The 17,575-nt window shown below is 51.5% G+C and overlaps 5 protein-coding genes and 3 non-coding genes across 8 annotated transcripts; 3 read left to right on the top strand and 5 right to left on the bottom strand.

Annotated features, from left to right (window-relative positions):
- Nucleotides 1-381: 381 nt before the first annotated feature.
- Nucleotides 382-498, top strand: NCU15125. The gene has a single exon. It is a non-coding gene; the product is annotated as a tRNA-Leu (tRNA).
- A 1,428-nt stretch (nucleotides 499-1,926) lies between these two features.
- Nucleotides 1,927-3,141, top strand: NCU04128 (hypothetical protein; the record flags this gene model as incomplete). The annotated part of the gene is made up of 2 exons (XM_956191.1): nucleotides 1,927-2,754; nucleotides 2,881-3,141. The coding sequence occupies 2 exons, from the start codon at nucleotides 1,927-1,929 to the stop codon at nucleotides 3,139-3,141; spliced, it is 1,089 nt and encodes a 362-aa protein (XP_961284.1).
- Nucleotides 3,142-3,826: 685 nt separating this feature from the next.
- Nucleotides 3,827-4,834, bottom strand: NCU04127 (hypothetical protein). The gene is made up of 5 exons (XM_956190.3): nucleotides 4,627-4,834; nucleotides 4,505-4,558; nucleotides 4,439-4,446; nucleotides 4,356-4,380; nucleotides 3,827-4,290 (listed from the first exon to the last, which is right to left on the bottom strand). The coding sequence occupies exons 1-5, from the start codon at nucleotides 4,709-4,711 to the stop codon at nucleotides 4,250-4,252; spliced, it is 213 nt and encodes a 70-aa protein (XP_961283.1). The 5' UTR covers nucleotides 4,712-4,834; the 3' UTR covers nucleotides 3,827-4,249.
- A 267-nt stretch (nucleotides 4,835-5,101) lies between these two features.
- On the bottom strand, nucleotides 5,102-5,933 carry NCU04126 (hypothetical protein). Its single transcript, XM_956189.2, has one exon. It carries the CDS (start codon nucleotides 5,780-5,782, stop codon nucleotides 5,480-5,482), a length of 303 nt encoding a protein of 100 aa, XP_961282.2. The 5' UTR covers nucleotides 5,783-5,933; the 3' UTR covers nucleotides 5,102-5,479.
- A 1,465-nt stretch (nucleotides 5,934-7,398) lies between these two features.
- NCU15124 lies at nucleotides 7,399-7,495 on the bottom strand. The gene has a single exon. It is a non-coding gene; the product is annotated as a tRNA-Arg (tRNA).
- A 2,001-nt stretch (nucleotides 7,496-9,496) lies between these two features.
- NCU15123 lies at nucleotides 9,497-9,582 on the bottom strand. The gene has a single exon. It is a non-coding gene; the product is annotated as a tRNA-Gln (tRNA).
- Nucleotides 9,583-9,767: 185 nt separating this feature from the next.
- On the bottom strand, nucleotides 9,768-13,875 carry NCU04125 (TGF beta receptor associated protein 1). The gene is made up of 2 exons (XM_956188.3): nucleotides 13,561-13,875; nucleotides 9,768-13,484 (listed from the first exon to the last, which is right to left on the bottom strand). The coding sequence occupies exons 1-2, from the start codon at nucleotides 13,694-13,696 to the stop codon at nucleotides 9,820-9,822; spliced, it is 3,801 nt and encodes a 1,266-aa protein (XP_961281.3). The 5' UTR covers nucleotides 13,697-13,875; the 3' UTR covers nucleotides 9,768-9,819.
- Nucleotides 13,876-13,955: 80 nt separating this feature from the next.
- Nucleotides 13,956-17,416, top strand: NCU04124 (golgi membrane protein). Its single transcript, XM_956187.2, has 3 exons — nucleotides 13,956-14,490; nucleotides 14,566-14,733; nucleotides 14,810-17,416. The coding sequence occupies exons 1-3, from the start codon at nucleotides 14,379-14,381 to the stop codon at nucleotides 16,759-16,761; spliced, it is 2,232 nt and encodes a 743-aa protein (XP_961280.1). The 5' UTR covers nucleotides 13,956-14,378; the 3' UTR covers nucleotides 16,762-17,416.
- The last annotated feature ends 159 nt before the right edge of the window (nucleotides 17,417-17,575 follow it).

Here is a 17,575-nt window from a genome sequence, read left to right as displayed (position 1 = left end):
CTTATTCTCGTTGAGCGCCTTTGATAATCGGCAAAAGCGTTTCCCATTCGCATTGGTCAACTGGCAAACCTACTACCAACAGAGGGGTTGCACTTGCACACGCAATCTCTGATGCAATTGCTTTTTGGTACGAACCTAGCGAAGAGCCCACGTTCGAAGCACCGTACGCGAGACAACAGAGGTACATACCTCTAGATATCCCTGTCACGTCGGAGACAACTACTAGCCGATGGAATGCTGCAGGTGCCAGCAAAGGATATTAAGCAACAAGAAAAATGAAAGGTGACGATGGAAACGACGATAAGGACAGAAGTGGTGCATATTCACTGTCTGAATAGGTATAAGCACTTAATTCGGCTAGCCATTCATCAATCTTCCAATGGCTGGATGGCCGAGCGGTCTAAGGCGCTAGACTCAAGAACCAAGTTCTTCTTCACTCCTGATGTGAGGTGCATTCTAGTCTCGCAAGAGGCGCGTGTTCGAATCACGCTTCAGTCAATCTTTTTGTTTTTTTTTTCCCGTTCATCCATATCAATACTAAACATCTCGAACAGTTACATTCTGAATCCAACACTTTTGTGATTTTTGTTTTTTCTGGTTATCCCCCCTTAAGAAGTGAAAAGTGCATACCCGTCGTAACGGCACTGACGAGAAGTTGAAGCTGCAGATCAGAAAGCACCAGGAAAGAGCAGTGGTGACTTCACGTTGAGAAGTTAGAGGTATGATGGACACTGGCGAGTAGTTAGGAGATCAAATCAAACACGGTCAGCCCGATATCGCATTGCTTACTGCGGTTGGAAGAGCCGTCACAAAACTGTGATAGGGATTACAATAATTTTGAAGCACACAGGCTAAAATGATTTTTCCATCCAAGAACTACTCAGGACCAGGGCTCAAGCCATGATAAAAACGCACCCGTGTGTGTAAGAGTATTCCGATGGTGTGATGTCTTGATCATGACGTGCTCGCTTTATTCCTAAGACTTTTCGACTGGTAATGTTTTGGAGATACAGGAGTTCCAATCTCCCTTACTCTTTAGTATAGGGAGGGACCTTGAAAGTCTTGCGCGTTGGTAGAGGTGTGTTTATTTCGTCAGGTTTCGTACAACACCCAGCAGTATGTATATATGCTGTATGTTCTCATCCGTCAGGAACGTATTTGTCATCCTGAAACTCATATCTGAATGTTGGCTTTTGTCCCGACCTCTCAAACAATGTTTACCGTCCAGTCTTACCTGCTTCCATCCCTAAAACATCAGACTGCTTTCCATCGGGGTTGGAGAACATGACCCGGAATATCTGGTCCCATGGACGGTGTGGCTGAAAGAAGTCAGATCAGCAACATCTTAATATTGAACTTCAACTAGAATGTCTTCCTAACTCCATTCAGGTTTTCCTGCTGTTCAGCCCTACGGACTGCGCTTCTACTCAAAATAAGCCACTCTCGCCTCGAGTCATCCACACTTCCTCCAAGTTTATCAACTATTCTCCCTTCTGGGCGGCATTCATTACCTGGGGGTAAATAACAAGACTCTCATCCCACCTTGATAGAAGTGTCTCCGTTTTCATCGACCTTCGACCCGTGTAGAGCGTACTTGGAGCTCGAAAGCAAACAACAAGTGTCTCTCATCCCATTCTGGCTCAAGGTTCTGCAACTCTGTGAGTAGTACTCTCCAGACTTGAAGGTAAGCAACCTCCTCTCTCGTCCCATCTTCTTCAAGACCTACACAGCCTGCGTTCTTGAAGCGACCGCTGAGTCCACCCAAGTTCTGCCTGTAACCAAATCTAGATTCACCTCTTCTTCTCCTTGACCTACAACATTCCGATTTTTTTCCCTCCAGCAGATACACTCAAACCCATCACCAACCACAACCCCAACTTCTGACACCAGATCAGCATCTGAGACCACCCTGACTTCAAATTGAACATGGACATCGCCGTCACCTCCCATCTCTACGAGCACCATGTTCTGACTTCCAACCGTCCTCAAGGGGCGATAATCAGAGCCGCGCCGAATTCGAAGCTTGAGACCTCAAGTCGCAAAGCCACCGAGAACTTGACTAGATTACGGCAGTCAGCCAAGAATTCAGCAATCCATCACCCAAGCCCACTGACCATTGAGCAACTGGACGTCGCCCAAGCCTCCGAAGGCGATCTCTTCCTTGTCGTAGGTGAACTGCTGTACTCTCCGGACAGTAGCGAAAAAGCGCCCAAGCCGAAGCGATGCACCACCCCGGACAGTAGCGGCAGTGAACAAGAAGGAGAGGTGGAGGAGGAGGAGGAGGAGCCAAACGTGTGGGGGTCTCATCTTGTCTGCACCAAAGCCCGCGCTGAGAGATGCAATCTGTTTGCTCTGGTCTCGGACAAGGAGGGAAAATCATGGACTTTCCTCAGCCTGCCCCAAACCGTGAATGATTGGGTGGCTTATTACCAAGAGTTTACTGGCTACCCGGTCGAGGTGCAAGAGAGCCAGCATAAGAAAAGGCGGGCAGCGTGGAAGCAAAGGATGACTGCTTTTTGCGCTCCTCTTTTGGGAAATGACAACTGTCAAGATGGAGATAAGACTTCGGTCGTTCGAGTTGCTAATGGGCTTCAGGTGCTGAAGACGTCGGCGGAGGTTGTGCAGAACCCTTCCTATGCCGAGCCCGTTGAGCAGTCGGGGGCTTCCCAGTTGACCATGCGTCTGCTCTACCCGGATGACCCAAATGACGGGCTTGATGAATACGAGGTTGAGGAGATAGTAGAAACTTGCCAGGTAAGTTGTTTTCTGTCCTGACCATGATCGTTCTTTTCCCTTTCCATGTAAACCCCAGCCACAACATCCTTCCAAATCCCGATAACCCTCAAAAATAACAAGACCTTATGGACTAACAAGGGGCAGGTTACCAAGCAGCATATTTGCAAAATCAGCCACTGTGTTTGGAGAGGTCTCCTGGCCAACAAACCAGTGTTGTCACCGTTCAAGCACCAAGCCTTCATCTTCAACTGTTCGATTTTGGCTAAGAACGCGGCAAAACGTAACATGGCCGTAGTCTGGGACAACATCATCGAGGACGCTTTCGATATGGCTTGGGGCATCACATGCCCTCAGCAGTCCGATCGAGGAGCCTGGAGCTCGCAGGCAATCGTGATCGATGATTGAGAGTTGCTGGCGTGACTTCGATTGTCTACTTCCACGATCAATGGTTCCGTTAGGGAAAATGGGACACACAAGGACACGTCAGGGAGTCTTCCGTTGATTCGTGGAGTGTCCATGGCTGATGGTTTGGGATTTGGTTGGAGATGACGGATTGCTGGGGGTATGTTGTTGGTCCTACTTTAGGAAGTAAACATATCGGGACCCGTGGCACTTCCGATATGGCCTTGGTACGTTACGAGGACTGAAATGGTAGAGAATCGACTTGCTAAGAAGACATCATGGACTGATTGCTATGTTAATCGTACCCTTTTTCTTCGTGCGGAATTTTGCTTTCCCTTGACACTACAGAAGTACGGTGCCCCTGCAAACCAGTCAGTCCAAGGCTGCTTTGTTTGTTAGCTTGGTCTTTACTTAAGTTCAGAGGAGCGTGAAAACTTGACAGCTTGTCTCATTTGAACGAAACTCTCCAGGATAGGTTGTACAACCGTGTGATAGAAGGCTGGAGTTGCCATTTGACCGCGCAACGTTGAATCTTTCGCAAGGCTCCCGAATAACGTATTGCTGGACCATCCACCCAAAGTGATTGTCAAAAACAGTTTCTGTGATAGTCAGCACTGTTGTTCTCCGCCACCAGGACCAAGCCGTTGAACCGCCATATCTCGTCACGCATACGCTGTGCCCAGTAGAGTTGCTGTTCAAACAAAGCGCCATTCATTTCCCATAAGTATTAAAACCTTCTCCGCATATGCCCCCCGCCAATTCGCCATCAAATGATTTTATACAATCGCCTCAAGGGTACCCGACGTCCCGTCCCAGGCGTGGTGGAAATTATAAGCAGGCGTCGGTCGACCCCGTGACTAACACCTGCATATAGGATATCTTTTCCGTCTTCTTTATCCCCGTCTCTCCATGCCCACCGATTATCGTTTCGACGGCGCCCGGTGCCGTTGTCCTTTTGACCCAGCCCTTCAAGGTCTCTCCCTACTGTGTGTTTGGATCTCGGTCGTCCGTCCATGCCGTGAAAAAAGCATTCATGGGTATCTTGTCCCTCGATTCTTGGTGAAAACTTCGTCCGCGTTTCTGCTCCTTTTCGTCGAAATTCGTGGAGTGCTTACGCGCCGCCAACGAGGACCTGGTTGAGGGGAATGTGGACTTTGTGGATGTTAGCTTGTATTTGGCGTTGGGGGTTTCGGAGAGAGAGAGAAAGGGATACGTACTAAGCTTGACAAGGTAGCCGACAGCCTGTAGGCATCATGTTAGAGTTGTTATTCGTGTACATGTGATTTTGAGTTCAACTTACACCCATGACTGTGACAGTGTTAGCTGGTGCTCTGAGAACAGCGACAAGGAACACGGAAGAACTTACTCAAGAAACCAGTACCAACAGCCTGGGAGATCTTGATGAACTCGCGGCGATCAGCTGCAAAATAACTACAGTTAGCATCGATCTGTCGGGTAGCGCAACAATTGAATTGGAAGATCACCTACGCTTCTGGCACTTCTTGATGAACTGGATACCGTCCTTGAGGAACTCGCGGGGCACGTCGAGGATCTCTTGAATTTGGTCGGCCATTGTGAATTATTGTGTTGTGTACTGGGAGGATAAGAGAGGCAAATTGGCGTTGGTCAGAAGAGAAAGGAGTCGTGGACGGGAAGAAGGTCGATGTTGTGGTGGATTAAAGAGTGGAATAAGTCTAGAAAGTGGAAAGAAGTCGCGTTCGTAAATTGGGGAAACGGGAAGCTGTCACCTTCCTTCCAGTCGCCTCACCAAATGCCACATCGCCTCAATCCATTGGCGTTCGGCCTGCGCTGGCCGAGAGCTGAGATGGCCTGTGCTTTCGGCAAAGGGGGCTGCATTCCTAATCGGGCATGGTGCTGTTTTCCACAAAATGCTGGGGTTCCCGGCAGGCAGGGCATCAAGTCAATCGACTTCCCCCAGTCCATCATCTTGAATCTTCATATCGAACACTCATCAATGGACTGGTTACGGTGCTTTTGATTTATTGAAATTTCACAATGAAACGATCCTACATCGCCCTTCCAGACTTACTGCTGGCAGAAAAATGACAAGGATGCTGCTCAATGACAATGCAGGCTCGTCTGACTTCTCCGTTCGCCTGGTCAATGAAAGCAACGAGCAGTTGGGTCGAGTACTAATTACAAAGCTCTGGCTGATATAGAAACAGCAATGACTCAAGCAATCAAAGCAATCCAAACTAGATAATAAAACATCCAAGAGTCCATAGGCACCGGATCAAGGGTATCGCCAATCGTTTCCCTCGCGACCTGTGCCCCTCGTGTCCTACACGCCATACCGATGTTATCCTCATACCCAACATCATCACCATCCCCTTCCTCTTTCAGACGATAACCGACTGAACACACTTGACTCTCCCCACAAGCTTGGCCACCTCGTTGATATTGACGCAGCCCTCCGGCATACGGCCGAGGTTGACGCCCTGGCAGACACCGCCGTCCTTGCTCTTCTCCGAGTATCCGCACCAGCCCCTCGTCTTGCTGTCGAGCCCGTACCCGTCGGCCAGATATACCGAGTTGGTGGTGTCGTCCATGGTGACGTCGTAGAAGAGGAAGGAGTTGTGGCCATAGTTCCAGTTCTTACTGTTTGGTGGGAAGCGCGGAACATGTTAGATTTCTAGTCTCTATCTGGTTGCCTGCTTTAGGGGTTACAGGCGGGACAGTTAGTTTGGTCAGGTATCTTACCAGTCGGTATCCTTGTACTCGTTTGCTTTGGGACGGGTTAAGGCAGAGGTGAAGGGGACAGAAGCCGCGATGACGAGAAGAGTGGCGATGAACTGCATTGTTGCTGATGTTGGAATATTTGCTTTACTGCTGGACGATATGGTTGTGAGGGTGTGATTGACGTGAAGTTGTTGGTGAAGCTTTGATGTGATCTTGTCGGTGTTGTTGATGGTGATGGAAGATGAGATTGATAGTTGAGACAGGGCCTTGTGTAGGTTATATCGACTTTACGTTTGCGCAGTGGGTAAGCCCACAAGACTTCCTCCTCCTCCAGCTCGTTAGCGATCGTCAAGGTGAGCCTCATGGTGTTGTGGCATTAAACCATTATCCCGCGTCACTTACTACACTACCTACCTATTTCAGTACTCGGAAACACCAAACTCGGAACCTAAAAAGGAGGTTAGGACAAGATCCAAAGGATCCCCGTTCGCGCTACACTACCAAGCAGCTCCTTCGACCCTCACCAGTTCCATCGTTCAAATAGCCATTTGTGGCTATCACGACTACCTATCAGCAGTGCAATCGTCTGTTTCCCAAAAGGGAAGTGTCTTCCTGTCTGCTATAGTATTCATATGTTCCCAAATTCGGGAAAGCGGAAATGCTTCAACAACCACTCATTTCAAGTCTCTTGTCCTGTTCCTTGCATACCCATCTAAATCACCATAACGGAGCATCGATCGTGCACCACCTCTGCAAGTGTTTGGAAGCACGGCATCTGGTATGTCATTCTTGTTGTCGACAGTAAGGATCTTGCATAAAACAGTAACTCAAGGATGTCAATCCAAGTGTAGTCCCACTTGAGTTGGCTCAAACGACAAAGTGGTTGGCACTCCGGCATCACCTTTCCGTCGGCAACTTGGGGACAAGTGACAACCCTTTCTTACCGACGCAATACCTCTTGCTTAGTTGAGCCTTGTGACTCGTGTCTGAGGTCCTTTCGATCCTTCCATGTAACTTCGAACTGACCTGAACATATCATCGACACAAAGTTCATCATTCTCCTTCGTGAGCTCGGCAGTTCCTCGGACTTGACCCGTTGCGTTAAAGGTCTGGGGCCGCAAAATCTTCATGATGGTAATTTTGCCCTTGGATCTCTCGGGCAACATCGTCGCTTCTGTAACATATCTTCGGCCATGCCGTAATTCGCGAAAGATGGTGAATAAGAAATTATGTCACCCCGCGGGCCACATTAGCAACTACATTTCACCTTACCCACGCTTCAAGAGCTACCCAAGGGGGGGAAGCAAAAAAAGAGTGACATCCAGCCCCTTTTCCGTGAATTGAGCCGTCAAAGATAAAACAAAGGGGAAAACTGCAAAAGAAAGAAGAATGAATAGAAAACCGAAAGTGACGCGAGTCCTGAGCAAACAAGGGGCCGCATGTACAGCGCAGTATAGTATACTAACTTCTCCAAAACACAATCCCTAAAACAGACATCACCACCTCGAGCACCAACCAACATACCAAAGATAAAAATAAGAAAGACACAAAAAGATAAATCGACCCACGGGCGGCTCGAACGCCCAATCTTCAGAGAGAGTTTCCTGTTTTTGAAAGAAAACCGAAATCTGACGCCTTACCATTTGGCCAGCGGGCCATTTGATAAAAGACACATTGCAGAAGGTGGTTTGTATAGATAGGGTGGGGAAAGCTCCAACTGTTTATGGAGCTCTTCCTGCCCCTTTTTTCCACTTCTTCTGGTACCCCGCACTTAGGTTGTGACACTGAATGGAACTTCGCTCCTTCTTCTTGTCTTTTCTTTTCTTTTCGTTGCTTCTTTCGACATGACCTGACGCGCACTTCAGTTTTCATGTGTTCTCCAGGATGTTGATTCTAGCCTGGGTCAAACTGAACTCAGTTTGCGCATCTCTTTCCTCTACTAAAGACAGGGCACAATGGCGGACCGAAACAGCTTGAGTGGTTGTTCAGCTCTCGGGTTGATGATAATTGATGGGTGGGCGGCATCATGCCCAATTGGACTTAACCATGCTACACAGCTACGAGTGTACAGACGGAGAACGGAGGGCTTATCGATACCTAGCTCCCATGGCCTCATTGTCATGTTTCCGTACCTGAACTCGGCGCCACGGTTGATGCATCATCCAAGATACCTTGGCAGTAAGTCAACAAGCGATGCCATCACTCATCTCGCCGGAACCCCATAGCTGCGCAAAATGCTTTTCGTCAAAGTTCATCTTTTCCTTCCACGGAAGCGCCGTTGGCCGCACGGTTCCGGGCCCGGAGGTATACATGTTTGACCTCCTCTACGACGAAGCTGTCGCGCTTCCAGAGGATTCATCGCCAGACAAGGGCAATGGATGATTGTGTATTCGATGGTTGGTTACCGAGTTGCCTCCGGTTCGGAACGCTTCTGGTCTGGGCCAACTACTTGCTTTGGTAGGCGAACATGGCTCGGTCAAAACTCATCTTTCCTCCCAGTGGGTTAATGGGAGATACGCTTCTTGGCTATGGTCCTTTCGTGATGTGGAAGGGCTCTATCGGCCATCTGGTCGGGCTGGCAAAGAAAAGGGGACTGAGAAAAAGGGTGCGGCCAAGGTGCAAGGGATTTCGCTAGATGTTGACAAATCCTGGAATTGGATGGAATATGAGCCAGAAGTCGCGGGGGTCTTGGAAAAAAAAAGACTGGCAGGAACAGCCTTAGGAGTAAGGCTATGTACTTGCGGATGTGTTTGCAGACGACTTCGATGATCAAGTCCTGGACGAGGCTGGTGAGCGCAGTAACGTCATGGTGGGAGTGATCGATTGCGCAAAGGTGATACATTGTGCAAATCAAGAGTTGGTATCAGTTACGACTTGTCCTTGCTCGTTGCATGGAACCATCACGCTGAAAAGATCACAGTGATCCTGCGGCACGAGAGGTCTTGACCAGACAAGACCCCCGAATATACATCCGGCCTCAAAGTCATCTCTTGAACTGATACGAAGATGGTTCAACCAATGTCCACGATACCCTAGTTCAAGCCGTTTTGGGGTTTGCAAAAAGTGACGAAAGGCATGTACTGCAGAGCGGAAAGGTATTAGCCATGCGAAGGAAAGGAGCAACTCATCAACCCTTCAAAGCATGGAGGACAACCTGGGCTCCTCGGCGCTATTTCACCAGTACCAGATTAACATTGATCTAAACATATGGCTATAAAGAGAAAGCGAGTGCAAGAAGGCTGGGGTTGTGGGTTTACATGCACGTTCCTTGGAGCCAGCCAGATTTCCAGTCAACCGTCTGGCTTATCTTCGTGAATAGCTTCCAGTGTTTCCTTCAAGTTGCTTGGCAGTCCTGGATCCCTTATATGCCGGCGATATTCACGACGGCCTCCTTTCAACAGTACACAACGTGTCTATCAATAGATTAACTGATTGCTTCCTTTAACGTCGGACAGTTGAACAGGTGCTGTCTGTTGGTCGTGCAGGCAGGCATGAGGCCGGCCTGCTGTGCTTGGTCCTGACATTGGGCAAAATTGATATATCCGTTCTACCTGTTCAATAACGAAAAACAAACCGGAATAAAAATGCAGGAGAAGCCATAATAAAGAGCTTTGGAAGAGAAAAGAGTGTTAGATAGGAAAAATAAAGTCAAAAGTGAAGGTCGTACCCGGAATCGAACCGGGGTTGCCGGAATGTTCTGATGGATTTCAGAATCCGGAGTGATAACCGCTACACTATACAACCGTTGTTGAGTAACCCTTTTAAATGTACATACTATATCGGCCTGTCACACGCTCCGGCCACAACCAAACACTTCGTGTCATCCTCTGCTTCAGTTCGTTGGAAGTACCGACCGCTTACTGTTGTGGCCGGTAGACTCATGAATAAAAAAAATATTGTCCCCTCCAAGCTTGCATAGTCAGAAAGGGCCATGATAAATGCTTCAAAATTTCGCTAATATAAAAAGAGAAGGAAAGAACCTTAGGCAAACTGGTCATCATCAACTCCAACACCGACCCCCCTCCCGCCCATGTCCCCCATCTCCATCTCCTGCATTTCCTCCCCTTCATGCCCTCCACCTCCCTTCTCCCCACCATCACTACCAACAACCGTGGGCCCAATCTCATCCATCCTCACCACACTCTCATACCCAACCCTCAAATTCTCCGCCCCACTCAACGCCCTCTGCACCAAACTCTCATGCCTTTCCTCCACCAGCTTCCTCAGCGCCGTCACCAAGAAATGCGCGACGACATCCACCGACCACCCGTCCGGAATCATCCCCAAGACCTCCAAAACATCAAACCAGCCGCCGAACCGCTCGAGCAGCGCGCCCGTCTGCTCGACGCGGTCGCTGAGGTCTTCGATGGCGAGGAACTCGGCTAACAAAACGTGGAAGAGGTGGGACTGTGTTTCCTTGCTGGGTAGAGGCTGTTTTTGCTGGGCAGGCGCGGTGCTGTTGTTAAAAGAGAGGGAAAGGCCGCCCCTTAGGCAATAAGAGACTGCGGAGTCATAGTCGCCTAGGTGGTGGACGAGCAGGCGGATGGAGTCTTCGTGGTCGTGAAGGCGGCCGTTGATAATGATGGCTTCGGGAACAAGGAGACGCTGTTTCTGCTGTGGTTGCTGCTGCTTCTGCTTTGAGGTGTGTGATGCGCCGTGCTCTGAAGAGAACTGTGCTAGGGAGGAGTCGATGCGCTGGCGGATGGCGCAGGCGTCGTAGTCGTTCGCACCGCCTAGGAGTTGCAAAAGTCGGAGTCGACTTTGCCAGGCTTCATTGTCTGGAGGAGCGTTGTCTGTTAGGAATTGGCGATATGTGGGTTTCGGAGGGCGCAAGGCGCGGTAGGCTTCATATGAGGCCGTGACGGTCGCTCGGGATTCTGGTGAGCTTTGTAGGTCGTTGATGACAATGTCGAGGTAGTACGTGATCAGCTCGTTGATATAGGCCGTGCTGCCCTTTCGGAACACGAGATGCTCGAGGTAGTACTTGACTGCATCGGGTGCCTCCTCTCTTAGAAGGGCAACTACTTCAGTGGGCACCAACTTCGGTGCTTTGATTTTGTCGTCGGCGAAAACCTCGACACCCAGCTTGGGATTACGCTTAGCAAGCCAGACACCGTATGTTTTCACCAGCTCCTGGTTGCTGATGTTGCTGAGATACCTTCTGACTTGCAACTCGCCGTCGCTCCCCAGCTCGCCGCCCCGGTCCTCTTCCCCTTCGATAATACGCTTCCATGTTTTGAGCACATAAGGCGATAGCTTACGTTGCTGATAGAGCCGACTAAGAACATACAGGCGGCGGTATCCCTCTAACAGGCTAATCGCCCTGTCAAAGCAGTCGACTCCGTGGTCCACGAGTTCATACAGTTCCTTTCGAGGCGAACCAGGCTCGCCAGACTTGCCTACAGGTGTGTTTTTGTCCAGCTCCAGGAGCACTAGTAGCAGGGACGCATCCACTGTCCGAAAGATCTCGGCCGAGATACTGCCGAATCCCCTTTTGTTTCTCCAAGCAGTGAGGAATCGGCGTAAGCAGTCCAGCACATGTCGAGGTAGCGCATCGACCGTCTGCGTAACTTCCATGTCCTTCTCCGCTGCGATGTACTCTTCGACAAGAGATTTGATCCCCCCATAAACCCAAATGCCCTTTTGGCCCACGACGATCTCGTTTCGAAGAGCAGGAATTAGTGACAAAACGACTCTTGCGTCCAAGTCACCGTCAAGAAGACTTGCTTCCATTTGCCTGGTCTCAAAATTGCTAAAGGGGGATTCGGCAGAGTTTAGAAAGTGGGTGACAAGCATGATGCTGGCCCGTTGCTTGACGTATCCGAGAGTCATAAACTCTAGCTCTGTCTTGGGCTCCCGGTTATTGATAGTTTTTATGAGACCGAGAAGTTCTGTTTTCTGTTCCGAGCTGTTTGAGCTGCTCTGTTGTTCTCTAGATGTTGCCAACTCCAGGCTCGATTCCAACTGAAGCAACAGGGGGTTTCGAACAGCCCACCATATATTCGCCCCTGTCCAGACAGCAAGGCGTGACGAGCCTTTGGCTAGCACACGCACGAAATCCTCGTTCTCTCTGTTCCGCACCGTCTCCCAGTTTTCCGGCAACGGCTCCTCTTCCGATGCAAGGTCTCGATCGAACAGTTCCTTCTCTCGTGCTAGTCGCTCTATGGAGGATGCCGTACGTGAGTCGGCACCCTTTATGGACACAGTATGTGTTGCAGAACCCCCAATGAAAGGCGAAAACCTCCTCTGACAAAGCCGTTTGACTACTTCCTCAAAATGCATCTCTTCGCTAGCCAAGAGTGATCTGATGCCTATAGGGGTGTTGGTAGCAGCAGCAGTAGCTGAGTTATCCTTTTTAGGCACTTCCAGCCAAAACTTCTCTGCTTCATCTTCTCCGACGCTGACATTGAATCTTTGGATCTCCAAGCCCTGGTGTACGCCATCTTCGAACTCCTTTCCCATAGAAGCAAAGACATAGCCCTCATCTTCACGGCCCATCGTCGATGCCCCTGGAGATGAAACGTCGGGCGCACCCCCATCAACAGCAATCTCCCGTGGATATCTTTCGAACTCAACGGTGGGCCTCGTAGGCTCGCCGTCCAGATTCACAAACATGCCGATGCCGGGGTCGAGGGGTCCTGTTCCCGTTACGAGCAGGAACTCTTCTGACGTGGGGGACACAATATGTGGCTTCAAAAAGACTAATCCAGGTTGCGGTTTAGGCGATGCTATGCGTGCCGGCGAGATTCCCCCTGGGCCAGGAGCTTGGGACGCTAGAGATGCCGCCGAATCTTGTGGGGGAGGAGGTAATGGTTTGTCCGCATCTTTTGAACCTGGGCTGGGGTTGGGCTCTGGATGGGAGGAAGCTTTTGGTGTGCCAGGTTGCTGAAATACAGGATCCTCTTGCTCTCCCTGCGGTCTCTGGTTCCCTCGCATGTTCCCTATCAACCCGGACAAGCTTGTGCTTCTTGAGTGGCCCTGGAAGTCAGCAGGGGCGAGTCTCGCTGTCGCCGATGATGCGCTCCTCGAGTGACCTCCGTTTTCGGGGGGCCCTGCAATATTCTGGGTTTGGCCATATTGCCCTCCCGGAGCCGAGTCATCCAGGGAGGATATGCTCATCAACGGGATCTTGAGCTGCCGATCAACGTCCAGCAAGGCATAGCTTCTGGAATCGGCAACACATGCTATTGAGTCCCTCCGCACCGAGAGAGTACTCCCGGCAAAGTCGATCTTCCTGATGACACGAGCATCGTCCCCAATCCTCACCACCTGTATGCGTCTGTTGAGCGAAAGAAGAATGGTGACGGCGGCCCCTGGATATTCGAAATCCTCGTTCAAGTCCACACCTCCAATCCAGTTACAGTTCCTGACTTGGGTGGTCCCAAAAACCGGGCTCAGCTCGGGTAGCGAGTAGAAAGTGACTGTCCAGTTGCAAAGGATACAGGCCTTGCCTACGCGGGGCAGTAGCAGGATCTGCTGTACACCCGGTTTCGGGCCATTGGGCGAGCCGGAGGTTTCCGAGTAAGCAGGAAGTAGTCTCGACGCGAGGATGAAGGTGTCGGTACTGTTCGGATCGTTGGGATCGCGCGGTATGCGGAAGAAATGGAGCAGTTCGGATGCGGAGGTTCCCACATAAAGGTTACCGTCTGGGTTGGGCGCAAAGCAGGGTGTCAGTATGGCTGGGCGCATGGACAGCAGTCACAAGGTCATAGGGGAGCTCACCCAAGTAGTCGACGCAGTTGATCTTGATGTCCTCGTCGTTGCCCTCAGCCGATAGAGGAACATCGTGGAGCAAGGGCCGCAAGACATATGGACCGGCTGCCATGGGCTTGGGGGATGCTGCGGGTGCGGGTGCCATTCCGGTGCAGCTTCGACAACATTGTTACCTGGGCATGCCGGGTCGAGAAAGGCGGATTTGCGCAATGCGACTTGTACCACGTAGTGAGCTGTGTGTTGTTGTCCTTGAAGCTTTTCGCAAGTTGCAAGTCAAGAAGAAGATCGGATCGATGTCACCGGCTGCGGGATGGGAGCTGAGGCGGGACACCTTCAGGCAGTTACGTAGGTGGTACCTACCAGTGTAGAGGTAGTGAGGACCCCTGTAAGTCCAGTGGGCTGTTGGTGGAGGTGACGACGCTGGGCTTTCCCTGTGCTGTTCCTGGCCTGGGGCTGTTGGTGCTGCCCCCTGTGGGACAGTTCCAGGCGGATCGATCCCCTAGGTCTTGCCTCCCGTCGGCGGGGGCCCAGTGGCATGAAGCCCGGACCAACAGGAGCGGCATAGGAAGGGAACAGGCACCTCAGTGACGGTCTGCTGAATGGTGTTGGTTTCCAATGTACCTTCAAGCTGAACACTCCCTGCCACGCATCGATGCATCACCGTTTGACATATCATCTCCCGACATCGATACAGTACCACATCCCTCGAGAAGGTATCCGACAGACAACAACCCAACACCGTTAACCGCATGCAATCCCAACCCTAGGCTGGCCTAGGTCTCGTAATAAGAACTTGAGCACTGCGCAAGCAGGCAAATACCGACACTATGGCGGATGTCATCAGCCCGGAGGCTCTAGGAGCAGGAGGAGGAGGAGGAGGAGGAGGAGACGCCCCGAATGCGACAAACAAGTTCCAAAGTGCCATTTCACAATGGAGAAGTACGACGGTCTATACTCCCCAGTCTTGAAGTTAGTTGTCTTCTAGCCGGTGTTTTCTGACTCTACCTTGTCTAGGTCTCGACTTCACTTCCTTAGTCTCGAATCTGGACAACACGGCGTCAGAAATTGTTACCTTCCAACGGGACTCGACCGTACAAAGAAAGGACCTCGCACAAAAGACCAAAGACTTTCGCAAGTTAGACGATGCGACCAAGCTGGGAGAGATCAAGGGGCTGCTTAAAGGTACGCAACATCTCACCCGAGGACAACGCCGGCTCCCAAAGTTAGTGGACTAACACAAACACCACAACAACGACAGCCTACCAGGGCTTTATCGACCTCCTGACGAACCACTCCAAGTCTGTCAACTCGGCCTTTCTCCACGCCTACACATCCTTATCCGAAGCGCCGGATCCGTACCCGCTACTCGAGGCATCGGTCGACTCGATGCTTGTTTCGGAAGACACGCTACCGAAGCTCACCGAGGAGAACAGTCACTTGCAGAAAAACGTGGCCAAGCTCACATCACAACTTGAAGAGACGGAATCTCGACTTCAGAAAGAGTCCGACGCCAGGAGACAGCTAGAGGAGAATTTGGAATCCAAGGTCAGGGAGGTCGAGTCTTCGTGGAATGCCGTGCTCGAGGAGAAGCAGGACAACTGGACGGCCAAGGAGAAGGCACTCGAGGAGAAGATTGAGAACCAGGACCGTCTACTCAGCGAGCTCAAGGCTAGCTACGAAGTCAACCAGAGACTGGGCAAATCTGATGATGCCGAGGAACAGACCGGTCACGTTACGAGCGCTGAGTTGGAGATGGTCCAGTCCGACTTGGAGCGCACAAGTACGAGACTTGCCGAGGTGGAAGCCCGCAACGAACAGCTGCGCCTTGAGCTTGCGCAATCAAAGTCGCAGGTTTCCGCACAGCCGGCTATTTCTTTGGAGGACGACCCGGGATATCTGCGCGTGAGGTCGGAGAACTCGTCGCTGATCCGCAAGCTGGACGCGGCGCGAGTGGACAAGGAAGCACTGAAGAGAGAGCTAGACGCCAAGCTCCGTGGGCTGGAGAGAGAGGTCGGCTTACTCAAGGAGGAACGGGACGCGCTGAAGGCCAAGGTTCAAAAGTGGTCAGACTATGACGATGTGAAGCAGGAGCTAGAAGTTCTCAAGAGCATCGAGTTCGCAACAGGTGATGACGACGACGCGGTACGAGCGGTTGCGGGCGATAATGCCGACGGAGACAACGAGGCGAGAGGAAAGGGGGATACGCTCGAGCAGCTTCTCCTCGCGCGGAACAAAAAGCTCAATGATGAGCTGACCATCCTGCGCGTCTCGCACCAGGACCTCCAAACTCGCCTTCAAGACTTGCAGGAAGAGCTATCTCGGACGAATGCCGAGCTTGAGAAGTCGCAAAACCTCAACGAGAAGCTTGAAGATGAGCTCTCGACCATCCAAGCTGAGGCGCCCAATGCTTTTCCTTCGGGAGCATCTGTCGCCCGCTATGCCCCCTCGATCGCACCCACACGGAAGTTGGGCGGTGGCAGGATATCCCCTACCTCTTCGATCGTGAGTGGCTTCAACCCCCGCGGTGCCGATCGGGACTCGCCCGATTTTGCTGGCGGCGGAGCTGGTGGCATTCTTCCCATGATCACCGCGCAGCGTGACCGGTTCAAGAAGCGCAATGCTCAGCTCGAGCAAGAGCTGTCCGAGACCCACAAGACGGTGTCCCAACTCCGACAGGAAATCGCTGCCCTCCAGCGGGATAACCTGAATCTCTACGAGAAGACGCGTTACGTGTCCAGCTATAACCGCGCTGGAGGCGGCATGGCGTCGGCCACCTCGACAGCCTCCTTCTCATCCAACCCTAACCCATCCGCCGTCTCCTTCGGCGCAACCAGCGGCAGCGACGGGAATCACGGTGGCGGCGGCGTAGCGCTGGACCGATACAGGAAGGCGTACGAGTCCAACATTTCGCCCTTTGCGGCATTCAGGGGCCGCGAATCTGCTAGGGCATACAAGCGGATGAGTCTGCCGGAGAGGGCGGTGTACTCGATCACGAGGATGGTGTTGGCTACGAGGACGAGCAGAAACCTATTTGCAGCGTACTGCGTGGCGCTACATGTGCTGGTATTCCTCTCACTGTATTGGATGGGCTCGGCGGATGCAGATCAGCATGTTGTGACTGCGGCAGTCGGTGCCGTGGGTTCGGCGGCGGGAGGTGCAGGAAGGAGTAGTGGTGGGGAGTGGAGTGAGGAAGGGTTCAGTCATCGGTAGGGCCGATCGAAACACCATCCGCCCGAGAAAAATTGGCGGAAGGAAGAATGATGGGATGACGTTGAGTAACTGCATATTGAAGCGGTAAACATGATTGCGACGTACCAGTGGGCGCCTGGAACGGATAATTCGGCGTTGCGCCTTAGCTTTCTTTCTTGGATCGATAAAAGAGATTGCGCTCACATGCTGGTCTCGTTTCGAAACAACCATATCAATATCATGCAAGTACATCATGTAGGAACAAAATGGATGACTGGAGCGGTAGTGCCATGGAAGGTGGTCGGAATTCGGATGTGACAAGATGAAGAAGGAGGTCTTGGAGGGTCCTACGGGAAGGCCAAGATCTGGGCTACCATGCCGTGAGCGCCTGCGGTAATACTAGGCCGAAGAAGTGAGCCTGACATGCCTGGTTGGTGAGGGCTTCCTTCGGATCCATGTGGTGGCTTCGTTGTGGTCCATGAAGAGTGCTCCCTCATTGGGTTGAGTTTTGGTTGCCAGCGAAGGCTTCAACAAGAGGGTGGTTGCGAAGCGAGTCGAGTGGTCAGCTCGTTAGGATAGATAACTTGTACTATTGTATAATACCTTCAGTTTTGGAAGATCTCCATGACCAAGCAGCGGTGATCAGTCAATTAAACAAGCAGAAAGTGCCATCCCGCGTGATACGACAACTGCATAGGAACAAGATCTCGTCACTCCCGCCCGCTCAACCCATCCATGGAACGAAGCCAACTATCTCAGTCCCGAGAAACCACCTATTTTCATTTGTTCCTCAACTTCCATTCCATCTAGGAATCATCACTACGCACCTACCTAC

The sequence above is a fragment of the Neurospora crassa genome, linkage group V (assembly GCF_000182925.2).
Source record: "Neurospora crassa OR74A linkage group V, whole genome shotgun sequence".
In the NCBI taxonomy this organism is placed as follows: Eukaryota; Fungi; Ascomycota; class Sordariomycetes; order Sordariales; family Sordariaceae; genus Neurospora; species Neurospora crassa.
The sequence above is the reverse complement of the archived record's forward strand: the minus strand, read 5'-3'. Positions and strand labels throughout refer to the sequence as shown.

Bases quoted from the DNA above. Each gene is read 5' to 3' on its own strand.
- NCU04124 (XM_956187.2), top strand. From the start codon at position 14,379: ATGGCGGATGTCATCAGCCCGGAGGCTCTAGGAGCAGGAGGAGGAGGA. The intron at 14,491-14,565 runs GTACGACGGTCT...TACCTTGTCTAG, and splicing joins TGCCATTTCACAATGGAGAA to GTCTCGACTTCACTTCCTTA. The intron at 14,734-14,809 runs GTACGCAACATC...CAACAACGACAG, and splicing joins GATCAAGGGGCTGCTTAAAG to CCTACCAGGGCTTTATCGAC.
- NCU04126 (XM_956189.2), bottom strand. From the start codon at position 5,782: ATGTTCCGCGCTTCCCACCAAACAGTAAGAACTGGAACTATGGCCACA.
- NCU04127 (XM_956190.3), bottom strand. From the start codon at position 4,711: ATGGCCGACCAAATTCAAGAGATCCTCGACGTGCCCCGCGAGTTCCTC. The intron at 4,559-4,626 runs GTAGGTGATCTT...GTTATTTTGCAG, and splicing joins CATCAAGAAGTGCCAGAAGC to CTGATCGCCGCGAGTTCATC. The intron at 4,291-4,355 runs GTACGTATCCCT...ACATCCACAAAG, and splicing joins CGGCTACCTTGTCAAGCTTA to TCCACATTCCCCTCAACCAG.
- NCU04125 (XM_956188.3), bottom strand. From the start codon at position 13,696: ATGGCACCCGCACCCGCAGCATCCCCCAAGCCCATGGCAGCCGGTCCA. The intron at 13,485-13,560 runs GTGAGCTCCCCT...CGCCCAACCCAG, and splicing joins CAACTGCGTCGACTACTTGG to ACGGTAACCTTTATGTGGGA.